Source organism: Patella vulgata, chromosome 4 (genome assembly GCF_932274485.2).
Source record: "Patella vulgata chromosome 4, xgPatVulg1.2, whole genome shotgun sequence".
NCBI classification, from domain to species: domain Eukaryota; kingdom Metazoa; phylum Mollusca; class Gastropoda; family Patellidae; genus Patella; species Patella vulgata.
In genome coordinates, this window is record NC_065882.2 from 70621677 (window position 1) to 70634727 (window position 13051).

A 13051-nucleotide genomic window follows, 5' to 3' on the forward strand; every position below is an offset into this window, starting at 1 on the left:
GAGCATTGACCATGGTTTGGATAAGTTAATTAATGTCTAATTAATAAGTTAGATAACATTTCAGGCCCAAAGAAAGACCTGCAAAAGGCAGATGTAGCTCTTGCATAATGTATGTTTAAGAACAGAAAATAAAAACACAATACCAACAGAAGATAACCTTCTGACATGGATTAAATTGGATTATAAAGAGGGTGGTTTGCTTATTTCATCTGCAGAATATGTCGAATCTTGGGAATTTTAAACTCATTGAACCATTGTAGAACTATTATTCCTTTGAGAGGCCAAACTCTCACAATATTTGTAATCCCAGAGAACATGAACAGCAGCTTTATCGGTTATTTCAAGACAGCGAACCCATTCCGGTTAACAACACTACATCTTTATTTCTACGATATTGCTAAAGAAAATATGGAACCTATTTCTAAAACTGTATTGTGTGTATTTTACAGAAATATGACTCGAAGTTCCAGTACCCAGTCTTTAACGCAAAAACCAAAGCCAACAGTTACCAATCATTTCAAGGTTAGTAGACATAGTTTTGGTAAGATAAACTATTTTGCTACCTACCTATTGGCAAATCAAACTTTTAAAAAATATAGTCACGACTACCACAGTAGTTGGGAGTTCAAAGGCGAGTAGGCGGAAAGCCCGTTGGAATTATTTAGCTAGCCGTGAAGCAAAATCCTTTCGTAATTCAGAGTCACCATCAATTTTATTCATAGTTATTGCCCAGGGCTTAAACACTTATATCCCACATTAAAAATGTTCCTGTTGGCATACATACCTTTCCTGGTAACGCTATGCTTATGGCTAATTTCTGTGAACCATCAATTTATATTTACTGTCATATAAAACATTTAACTCACATAAACATTAATCAAATGACAGTTTAAAATTCAACACGTTTCCCCAAACATTTTTTGAACTCGAAAAACACCAAGAAGTCGTCAGTTATAAAATTCATGATGAGTTCATATATAACATTATTATAAATTCAGATATAAATAATTATATGAAGAAGGAAAAGTGGTTTGATTTTTTATCTGGGCGTATTTTTAATTTTTTTTATGAATATATTTACTTTACAGAGATCGTTGTTAGATTTGTTATCAAAGTTAAATGAAGCTGATCCTTTATTTGTAAGGTAAAGTACTTGTTATATCACCGTCTTCAATATCCCGTTTAGTGCAGAAAAGTAGGGCGTTAAACCCTAATTAATTTCATTTCACTTCTTATACCAATATAAACACGATCTCAGGGTTGTATGTACCCGCCATTGAACAAGGTCGTGGGTTTTCTCTGGGTACGCCGGTTTTCTTCCACTCATGTACTGAAATAAAAAATACACTGGTCCCGAAATAACCTATTCAGGGTTAACTCGACGTTATTTCTCTATCTTCATTCAGGTCTATACCGGAATTATATTCATAAACATGGGCACCAATGTTATATTTATTTACTTTTTTTATTTTTTCCACAGATGTGTTAAACCCAACATATCTCTAACTAGTGCTAAATTTGACAATGTCTTAGTAAACCGACAATTACAATGTAATGGTTTAATGGAAATAGCTCAACTTCGCAGAGATGGTTTCCCATTTAGAAGTAAATTTGATGATTTTGTGGATAGGTAAGCTACAGTAATGAACATTTTTTAGTGATTCAACTATTTTATTTTTATCTTTAATTGTTATAAGCTTATATTTAAAATGCGATGGATAGTTGAAATATATTTGTCGTTATATACCACAAGTTTCTATTCAAAATAGGATGGATAGGTGAATTCTGTTATTGGGGAAAACTGTTCAACATGAAAAAATTTAAACATCTGTTTAGCATACAACAACTTGTGATGTTTATTACATATATTCATCGCATTGTTGCTAATTTTGAACCTATTTGTCCTTATTCAGATATGCAGAATTATGCGAAAATCTTCAATTACAACATGGTCCCACAGCCCAATGCCAGAAAATTTTACAAGATTCTGGAATTAAAGATTATCAACTGGGAAAAACTAAGGTAAATGTGATTTTCTATTATCGTCATGATGCCTCCTTCGTGTATACCTGCGAAAATCTGAAAATAAAAAAAAATTGTGGAGAAGTCATTGGAATTAAGACGGACACTGTCAAATGATGCACTAAGTTCTGAAAAAAATGTTTTACTAAGTTCTGAAAAAAATGTTTTACTAAGTTCCAAAAAAAAAAATGTTTTACTAACTTCTCATTGAAAATGTTGTTCTAACTTCTGAATTCTAAATGAAAATGTTGTACTAACTTCTGAATTCTAAATGAAAATGTTGTACTAAATTCTGAATTATAAATGAACATGTTGTACTAACTTCTGAATAAAAAATGTTATATTAACTTCTGTATGAAAATGTTATATTAAATTCTGAGTAGTTTCACATGTTAGCTACCATGTCAAGGTGAACAGTGAAATGTATTCCAAATGTGGCTGCAGTGAGATGGCATCATTAAATACATATTTAGAATTTATTACGTCAGTGAAGATAGTTGTTTAAAAAACAAATGAGTTGTTATTATATATATACCATGTCTACATTCATGTTTTAATTTTACCCCGAGGCTAGATAGTTATAAACTAATACAATATGACAAATCATATAACCATAAGCTAATACAATATGGCTTAACATATTCATAAATATATGACCACAGGCTACAAATGTCGTTTTAATCTTTGAATAGCAACTATCAAATTCTCACTTATAGGAGTCAAGTCTTGATAGTAATCATTTTGTCCTCATATAACCCGAGGTTACTGGCAATCACAGAGTCTATCCAATCAAACAGCAGTAAACAGCCGGATTAAAATATACAATTTCGTAGTTGGGTATAGCTTTTAACTTTAAACAAAAAGATAGTTGGCCATGCATGTTAATATTTTTTTGTTTTTATTCAGGTGTTCCTGAAAACCTGGCATAAAGAAATCCTGGACTCAAATCTCAAAACCAAGGTAAGCGCATGCAATATAAATGAATTGTTTCAATGGCAATTAGTAATTGAACTTTAAATACGCTGGTTATAATTTTATAGACTACAGTTATTGTTTATTACCGAGCGACGTTTCGACTAGTCTGGATAAGAGAGAGAGAGAGAGAGAGAGAGAGAGAGAGATGGGGTTTAACGTCCACTCGACACAAACTAGGTCATTTCGGGACTAACATATGATTTAATTTTATTTCAATAATTCGCTTGCGTGTAGGGGTCTTTAGCAGTGGGAGGAAACCGGAGGGCCCGGAGAAAACCCACGAGGTTGGACAGGCCACCTTACTCCTTGTCACGTACAACCGGGGATTCGAAACCCCGCCAGTCGAGTCAATGACAGTCTGGATAAAGAAAGTTTAGATAAGCCTAGTGACATAAAGTACAATGCACGCAAGCGATCAATCAAGTTAAGTTGTATTTTAATGAGGATTATATTCATGTGGATTGATTACAAATCATTATTCATTTTTAGATTCAGGAGAAGAAACTACGTGAATCGAAAGCCTCATTGTTGAGTGCTATGAATGATTCAGATGAGAATGATATGTTTTCCCAATCTGTGGACAGTGGTCATGCGTCTAATGGTTATTTGCCCAATGGACATTTGTATAGTGAACATGGCAACAATAGGGGCGATCCTCTCGGAAAAAGGTTTTCGGTTCCAAATTTGGCTGTGTCGGGATTTCTACAAAGCACTTCAGCTCAAAGGAGGACAACGATGGCTAATATATCTGCAAGTCTGAACGGATTACTCAACGTTTCACCATCTCCAAACTTCTCAAGGCACTCATCTGGTCGGAGAACTAGTTCTTCCTTTACCGAAGGTCTTAATACCCCTACAGACAATATCTCAAATCGGTTAAACCAGACTAGTTATTCAGCTGATCACTCTTTAGCTGGGCAGTCCGACGATGATATGAGCACGGATACTGTGGAGGACAAACATTATGACGACGACCTACCTTATGATATACCAGAAATCAAGGTAAACGCCTCACCGTCTGAAACGAGTCATGAGGAATCTGATCTTCTAGATGAGGAGGAAGATGAGGAATTTGAAGATGACCAATGGTAAGATTATATCCAAATAATTGTTTATTAGACTATTGACGCGGGCGTTGTCCCTAAACAAGACGTTATTGTGCAATTTTAATCTGTTTACTACCAAATATAACTAAACGCCAGTAGCAAAATAATATTGTATGAGCTTCGTCTACACTAGGCTTGAAAAAGCCGGCTTTTTAAAAACCCGGTTTTTTCAAAACCCGGCTTTTTCAAGTGTAGCGTCTACACTGACTGAACGGAAAAAGACGATGAACACCGACGTATTCCTTCTTGAGCCGTTTTAACTTGCTTTTGACCTTTTCGGTGGACCGAGTGAAGCCAGCTTCGGCTAATTCAGCGCATATAACCCTGTAAATTTTATTGTCTTTGACAGTTCCATCAAACAAAGCTTGAATGTTCCCCCGCCCCCAAATCTCAATTAGCAATAAGCACTCCTCGTTAACCCATTTTAGGTTAGGCATGTTGAAATTAAATAGGCAAGGCTATAGATGGATTTGAGATTTACCGCAATTTCTTAGAACCGGAAGCAATGCCAATGTTATGAATGTACGGAAGCTCGGGACGAATGACATCCGGGTACTTGATAAATCCCGGATTTACCGTCTACACACATAAAATTGCCGGTTTTTTGAAAAAGCCGGCTTTTTGATTTTGAAAAATCCCTCAATAATTGCCGGATTTTAAAAAGCCGGCTTTTACGATTGAGAAATTGAAAAAGCCGGCTTTTAGGAAAAAGCGGGATTTAAAAGGCTAGTGTAGACGGTGAATGCTGCTAGTGTAGACGTAGCTATGGTGATAATAGATACTAGTAGATCAAAAGAAAGCTACCGTTCTATTTGACAAAAGGACAATGGCCAATACCATTAATCTTTCCAAAATCAAACGTTAAAGACTTAATTAACAAAATCATACTAACGGATCCCAACAATAAAAATAATTTCATCATTTGATTTGATTTTAGGAGACCTTATGATGTATTCCAAGTAAAAGAACGAGAACATGAGGATGACGACTCAATATTCAAAGAAATTCTAAAATGTGTCCGACTTTTCATGTACCTTTTTGTGGTGGTTGTAATACTTGGCAGTACTGTTGCCAGTCGACTATCTCTGATTCTCATAACGTCTGGAATAAAAGGGGTGAGACTTTATACATTTTATTAACGTTACTACCTATTCATTTGCTAAAGACTAAGCCTTTAGCTTAACTAACATGGACTACAACTAGTAATTGCTTACCCTGATCTCATGAATGTAGTCCGTATATTTATTATATTCTTTCTTCCTCCCTTTTCCCGCTTTTTGAATGGCATTTTTGTTGACCTTTCGATCTAGTAGAATTGGCGAAGAGTATTTGAATGTACGTTTTCGACAAGGTTTTGGTGAATAGTCATGATTTTTAGGGAAAGGACTAGGAATTGAACAGCTATAAATTGTGGAACTTCTTTTTAAAAATGACGTCAGGGTCGATAGATTCCTTTGACCAGAATATTTATGTTGTTTGATTGTGACGCGTGTGACTCTTAGTGGTTATACAAATTAAGTTCATCGGAATGTTATTTAAAATTGTTACAGGCAAAGGAATGACATGAATTTAACATTGAAGTCAATTGGGAGGGGATTACTTGAACGTGTATTAAACATATCATACCCTTTATTGTAGGATGAAAAGACTAGAGGAGAGAGTACGGTTATTCTCTTGTTTTGTATCTGTTCTCCCATAGTGTGGAACTGGCTAAATGCCGTTATGAAGATTTTGTTCGGTGGAAAGGAATGGCCGTCAATGAAGTTATTCTTTTTTGTAAGTAGCCAACAATATCTAGAATTTTCTTTCGTGTCATAAATCACATTCATTTAAGTTGAGTTTGAAATATACCTTAAAATCAGCCTAAAGTTAGTTCATATACAAACGTTAAACTTTATTTTTATCTTTATTTTTAGTTGTTTATATTTGAAGCGATGCAGACGGCTGGAATTTGTTTACTGATTTTCCGTTGTTTACCAGGTACGGACTTTTTCAGAGGCGTCACAATGACTTTTACCATATTCCAAATCCCCAGTATATTAAATTTAATATTTCACGAGAAAAAAATAACGTGTAGTATTTGGGATTTCTTAAAGCTGTTTTGTTCGCTGATAGCCTGTCTGTGTCAACTTGGTGCCTTGTGTGTATTTAGTATAACCGACTTCACTGCAGATGGTGGCCATACCCTCCTGAATCTTCTGGACAACAGCAGGACCACCATTACATTTGAATCATTGGATTGGGAATTACCCTTAGCGGTATTACTAATATCTGTTGGATGGATAGAGAATTTCATTTCTGGAGAATGGACACTGTTTGGTAAAGTGAAATCATCATTCCGAAATTGGCGTCACGAAGTCCAAGATGTTCGGGAAACTTCATATTTTCTTTTGGGACCCTTGAAGATTGGATTAACGGTACTGCTTGCCCATTTTCTTACTGATGCACCGTTCAGACTTCCTAGCGTTGATGAAGGCGATACTGATACAGACAAATCGATGCATCACTTAACGTCCTACAGTCTCATGTATATTCAGATCGGGTCTGGAATAGTTTGTACGTATCTTGCTGGTATGGCCTGCAAACTCCACATGCAGAAAACGGCATTTGCTTTACCGTTACTGATGTCGCCACCAGTCAGTTTAATGTGTATATATCTGCAGTGTAAATATATGTATTTACCATCCTCTTGGCATGTTGGTAGTTGGTTATGTTCTGAGGTCGATATCTATAAAATGATCATACCTCTAGGATGTGCTGGTGCACTCTGGATTTCCTACTGTTTGATTGTGTCACATATATGGTTTCCACAAAGTGAACGAATGGCGAAGATTGAAAAGTAAGTGGGCTTAACTTATGTTTTAAAATTAATCATTATTTGGAAACGGAATGCCACTGCTCCGGGGAAATACATCCATCCTCATCTGACGCATACTTATATAATTAATGTTAATTAATTTTGTTTCAAAATTTCTCATTATATACAAATTGAATACCACTGGTTCGGTGAAATAAATCTGACACATACTCAATATATTAATTGCTTACTGCATGATTCCTAACAGGCAACTTTCTGAGTATTGCCGAATCATTTCCCAAACCCAATTCAGTTATAAGATTTATGATGAACTTATAATTTTCAGATTGTTTATAACACCACACTATGATGGCATCTTTCCTGATTTTAATCTAACCATGAGACGAAGACGAATCGACCAAGAAATGAGACGAACTCGCTGTGACAGCTTGACAGGAAACCTCACGGATGACTACGTTGTACCGACGATATACGCATGTGCTACAATGTGGCACGAGACGAGACAGGAAATGACGCAGTTGCTGAAATCTCTATACAGGTAGGATTGTAAATAAAGAATTTATATCATGAATGGTTCTTTTGTTAGTGAAAACTTTATGTTTTGATCAACGTGTCTGCATGATAAAGGGTCTTACCACTATAACACTTATATAATTATTCTTTTTTAGATTGGATTATGTACAATGTGCCAGTAGATTAGCTCAACAAGAATTTAGAATTCGGGATCCAGATTATTATAATTTTGAAAGTAAGTAGTGATCATATTAATAACCTGTGACAGAATTAGGAATCGGCGTCCTTATTTTTCATTTTCTAAAATAAGTTATTACTCGGTGTCGGAATAGATCAAGGCAGTTTCTCGATCCCAATAAAAGTAATGGTTTAATGGTTAAGGCACTGGCGGCTCTATCCTTTGGTTCGTCCAGATGCTGGCCAAAAAGGCGCTTCGTGATTTTCCAGCGTGGTGTAACACAACAAGCGGATGGCTTACCCGTCTTCATTAGGCAGGTTGTAAATACCACGATTGTATTTTGATTAACAGCTGATTCGAGCCTTTTTTATTTGAAAATTTCAGTTCATATAATATTTGACGATGCCTTTGAAATAGATGACGACTTTAATAAATATGTTCCGAACAGTTTTGTTGAACAGTTGGTAGAATGTATGGAGGATGCGGCGAGGTAAATTATATCTATAATCTACACCCATTGTTAGATTCAATTAAAAGGTCAATAATGTATAATGCTGCAAACCTGTGTAGTTGAAATATACTAAATAATGTTATTACTGTTATAGTTGTATGCGGCTAATAGACCCCTAGTCCGTTCTAGGTCATTTACAATAAGTGCATCCCGCAAATCATTCTTGATTGCCACCAATTAAAATATATGATATGTAATGATAGATAGGTAGTCGCAGTAGCTTACTGACCAAGAGCTCTAGTGTTTAATTCCTGTATTGGCCGAGAACGTTCCTCGGTATTTTTCGTGAGGTTTCCACATTTCAGTGGTAGGCCTGCAGGATCTGGAAAGGAACAACGTCTTGTCGTTTGGAAGGCACAAAATAACCGAGATCCTGTGTATAGGTTCAGTTCTCGCGTGCACTAATTAACAGAACCCTTGTCGTTGTCTGGGCAAACTTCCCTGTATGACACATCCTCGTCAGCTTATGCAGGCAAGTAGGACGTTAAACCCCATTTCATTTCATATTATGATATTAAATGTACGATTATATGGAGCCACGGTGGCTTAGTGAGTAAGGCGCCGGTTCGCCCCCGGTGTTGGCCGAGAAAGTTCATCGGAAATTTCGGTCGTTTTGCAAGTGTCAGTGGTGCAGGACGGAGGGCCTGAAAAAGACAGCTGTCTAGTTGTTCGAATTGGACGAAAACCCGAGTTGCCGTGTACATACTGGCGTGCACGTAAAAGATCACATGTCCGGGAATATTTTTTCCTCATAGCACATTGCATGGCGCATGCCCGTCTTCATTAGCCCAACCGGAGCAGAACAGTAAGACGTTAAACCTCATTTCATTACATTTCACTTTTTATTTAGATCTGTTGTTAAAGGACCGATCATTATTGCACCACCAGTTAAAGTTCCCACACCATATGGAGGTCGTCTGGTTTTCACTATGCCTGGTCAAACACAGATGATTATACACATCAAAAACAAAAACATGATACGTCACAGAAAACGATGGTCACAGGTATGAAATATATTTTATAAAATTCGTCCATCTGATACCCTCGGGGTACATTTCTTGACAGTCTCTTTGGGCTGATCGACGTTTCACTCAGCACTGTCCACATTGCACATGTATGCGCAACACCACTACAGACTTGCGACATGGCTAGGATATCCAAGTATATTGGTATAATTTCATTAATTTTACAATCTATAAATTTTAAAGTGTAGAATATAAACTTAGGCAACGAATGGCTCAGAGTTGTTGTCATCCGACAACTTTCTAATACGCTGCACACTGACAAGACAATGACAATAGTGGTGATATAACATCTGTTCTGATTAAATTTTAAGTCTTCAATTTTAATTTGACTTGCCATTAAAAACAATACCCGTCTAGATAAAAAAAAATACGTTGTGTGGAGCGATTATATGAACTAATTATGCTATACAATTATCTATATAAAATGCATGTGTATGATAATATTTAATATAACACCTGGTATTTTTTTAGTGTATGTACATGTATTATCTACTGGGTTACCGTTTACTGGGTGGTAAGGATTCAGATATGAGAACTGTTGATGAAACTGAACTACATGAAGATATCGAGAAGAATAACGTCCGAAACAGAAAAAAAGGCAAATCTAAGAAAAGGCAAAAAGCTGCACCACTAAGATCGTTGTTGATGAGGATGACCCCCGAAAAATATGAAAAGGTAAACGTAAATACTATACTGTGATAAATAAACGGTTGATATATGTAGGTAATAATTAGTCATTAAATGTCGTTTGCATGACATATGATTTGAGAACACAATGAAGCTACTGTGGTGATTTGATTTCGTTTATCTTGTCGTACGTGATGCGAGAAAATGCGTTTGTCCTTTGGATAGGATATGATCGGAGAACACTTTGAAGCTGACAGGGGGATTTAATTTTGGCCACTGGGATATACAAAGCACAAACCTCATTGACAATTATGTAATTATACACTTATAGAAGCCTCGGTCAGTATTGTATATTTGTTTCATATGTCGTAGGTGATGCAAGAAGCTGAAAATACATTTGTCCTGGCTCTTGATGGTGATGTAGATTTTAAACCGGAATCTGTGAAACTATTAATTGATAGAATGAAGAAGAATAAGAAAGTTGGTGCAGTTTGTGGAAGAATTCATCCTATAGGATCAGGTAATAATTAATTCTACCATTAGAAGTGAAATCAGAGCTACGTAAAAATAACTTAGTTTATCGCAATTGGTATGCATCATGGATATGCATTTGTAATTATTTATTTTACTTTTTCGGTATGATTTGAACTATTATTGAAATTAATTTTATTTCCACAGGTCCGATGGTTTGGTATCAACAGTTCGAGTATGCTATTGGTCATTGGTTACAAAAGGCTGCAGAACACGTGTTTGGTTGTGTTTTGTGTTGTCCTGGATGCTTCAGTTTATTTCGAGCATCAGCACTCATGGATGATAATGTAATGAAGATGTACACAACAAAACCAACAGAAGCTAGACATTATATCCAGTTTGAACAAGGTATATATTTATACAGATTCTATGACACTCGAATTCGCACACTACTTTTTGTGGATATCTCTATGTCTAGAGCCCAGTTTGTTCTTAACAGGCCTGACAAGGACAGCTGTCTAGTCGTTCGGATGGGACGAAAACCCGAGGTTCTGTGTACTGTGTACACATTGGCGCGCACGTAAAAGATCCCTTGACAGTTGGAATTCGATATAAGCGTAGGACATAGTGCCGCTGTCCAGGCAAAATTTCCCCCATAGCACACTGTATGGCGTATGCCCGTCTTCATTAGCACAGTTCGGAGCACAACAGTAGGACGTTAAACCCCATTTCATTTCATTTCATTTGTTCTTAACACCATGTGTGTATTTTGTATATTTTGAACATTAATATACATGACTGTATGGTTTGGTTTTTCAGGGGAGGACAGATGGTTGTGTACTCTACTTCTACAACAAGGTCATAGAATTGATTACTGTGCTGGTGCTGATGCCTTGACCTTCGCCCCCGAAACCTTCAACGAATTTTTCAATCAGCGGCGTCGCTGGTCACCTTCGACTCTAGCTAACATGATGGATTTGTTATCATCCTGGCGGGAGACTTGTAGAATCAACGATAACATCAGTCGACCATATGTGCTGTATCAGTTTATTTTGATGGCTTCAACAATCCTTGCCCCGTCTACTGTTGTTCTGATGATAACTGGATCCTATCATTCTGTGTTTGGTATAGGCATCTGGTGGTCTTATATTCTCTCTGTTATACCAGTTGCTATATATATTATCATTTGTATGACTCAGAAAAGTAACTATCAGATCACGGCAGCTGCTGCCCTAACTGCCCTTTTTACGGTGGTGATGATGATAGCTACAGTGGGAACAGTCATTAGTATTGCTACAGAAAGTTTCAACAGTCCGAATGTGGTGTTTTTGAGTGGTCTTGCTGTTATTTTTATTATTGCCGGGTTGCTGCATCCTCAAGAATTATTCTGTTTAATTTATGGCATCCTGTACTTCATGGTGGTACCATCGACATTTATCCTGTTAACAGTCTATTACCTATGTAATCTTAATAACGTATCCTGGGGAACTCGAGAAACTCCGAAAAAGATGAGTCCAGAGGAAGAAGCCGAAGCAGAACGACTAGCTCAAGAGAAAGCTAATAAAAAGTCTAGAAGTTTCTTTAGCTTGTTGGGTATTGTGTCAATCATCAATGAATTACGAGATGCTATAAAAACATTAATGGGTTTGAAGGACGAACTGAATAATAAAAACAACCAAAACGCACAGCAACCGTTGAACACCGGTAACTCTAAACCTATACCACAGCCACCACCACCACCACAGCTTCCTTCAAACGCTGCTGTCCCAACTGTCCACCACCCACCAGTTCAGGCACACCATTCTAGTAGAAGCTCTAAAGTTGTTCCTGGTTATGAGGCCGATCCTTGTAATCCACACTGGTTGTCGCTCGAGTTCGTTGGGAACGGGCCCGTAGAAGTGTTATCAGAAACCGAGGAAGAGTTTTGGCAGTATCTGATAAAGAAGTATTTACATCCATTAAACGAAGATAAAGCTCATAAACTGAAGATAAAGGAAGACCTCATTTTGATAAGAAATAATGTTGTATTCATCTTTTTCATGTTAAATTTCTTGTGGACAGTTCTGGCTTTGCAGCTTCAAAACAACCAAGGAAAGCTTAGCAGTTTCTACATTGTGGAGAAATATGAACCGTTATCTTTGGCTTTCCTGACAATTTTTGCCCTGGCTTTATTTCTACAATTTGTGAGTATGTTCTTGCATCGATGGGGAACGTTCTTGCATTTGATGTCTAGTACAAGAATAGACTGGCTGAAGAAGACTCACACGGAAGAAGACTTTGCCAGATTCGTTGTCAGCGAAACTAGAAAATTACAGAACTTGGAGCCCGAACCGGATTATGAAAATGACGATGACAGTTACTCTGTAGAGATGACCGAAACTGAAATGGATGATTTAAGTTCTATTCATTCGGATTATTACGAAGGTTACAACAGGCGTACATTACGGCGTTTGAGACATCCATCACAGAATGATGACGTCCCCGTTCTTCAAACAATATTTCAACAAAATCTTCAAAATCTGCATCATAAATGGAAGCAGGGCACTATTCGACCAAACAGGGGCGGTGAAAGTTATCGTCGTTGGGGCCAACCAACTGCAAACGCTATGAGAGAAAGACTATATACCCAGAGCTTTCAACCGGAACCAAGGGATAGGTTTGACGGTATACGAATTGTATAGTTTATAAAATTGTCCAACTTTATTTGAACTGTGATATTGTAACTGAGCACCCACTTTATACGTATATTTATATATACAATAATACTTATAAAGATAATATATATATATTATTAATTTATTTATT

General features: G+C 36.7%; 1 protein-coding gene across 1 annotated transcript; it reads left to right on the forward strand.

Annotated features, from left to right (window-relative positions):
• Positions 1–3930: 3930 nt before the first annotated feature.
• LOC126818046 (chitin synthase chs-2) lies at positions 3931–12971 on the forward strand. The gene is made up of 11 exons (XM_050545223.2): positions 3931–4085; positions 5041–5218; positions 6020–6942; positions 7247–7459; positions 7590–7669; positions 7997–8102; positions 8974–9127; positions 9620–9823; positions 10148–10295; positions 10454–10654; positions 11066–12971. Exons 1-11 carry the CDS (start codon positions 3931–3933, stop codon positions 12925–12927), a joined length of 4224 nt encoding a protein of 1407 aa, XP_050401180.2. The 3' UTR covers positions 12928–12971.
• Positions 12972–13051: the final 80 nt, after the last annotated feature.

Coding starts and splice junctions, on each gene's coding strand:
- LOC126818046 (XM_050545223.2), top strand. CDS start 3,931: ATGAGCACGGATACTGTGGAGGACAAACATTATGACGACGACCTACCT. Junction 9,128..9,619: donor ACAGAAAACGATGGTCACAG/GTATGAAATATA, acceptor GTATTTTTTTAG/TGTATGTACATGTATTATCT. Junction 10,655..11,065: donor TTATATCCAGTTTGAACAAG/GTATATATTTAT, acceptor TTGGTTTTTCAG/GGGAGGACAGATGGTTGTGT.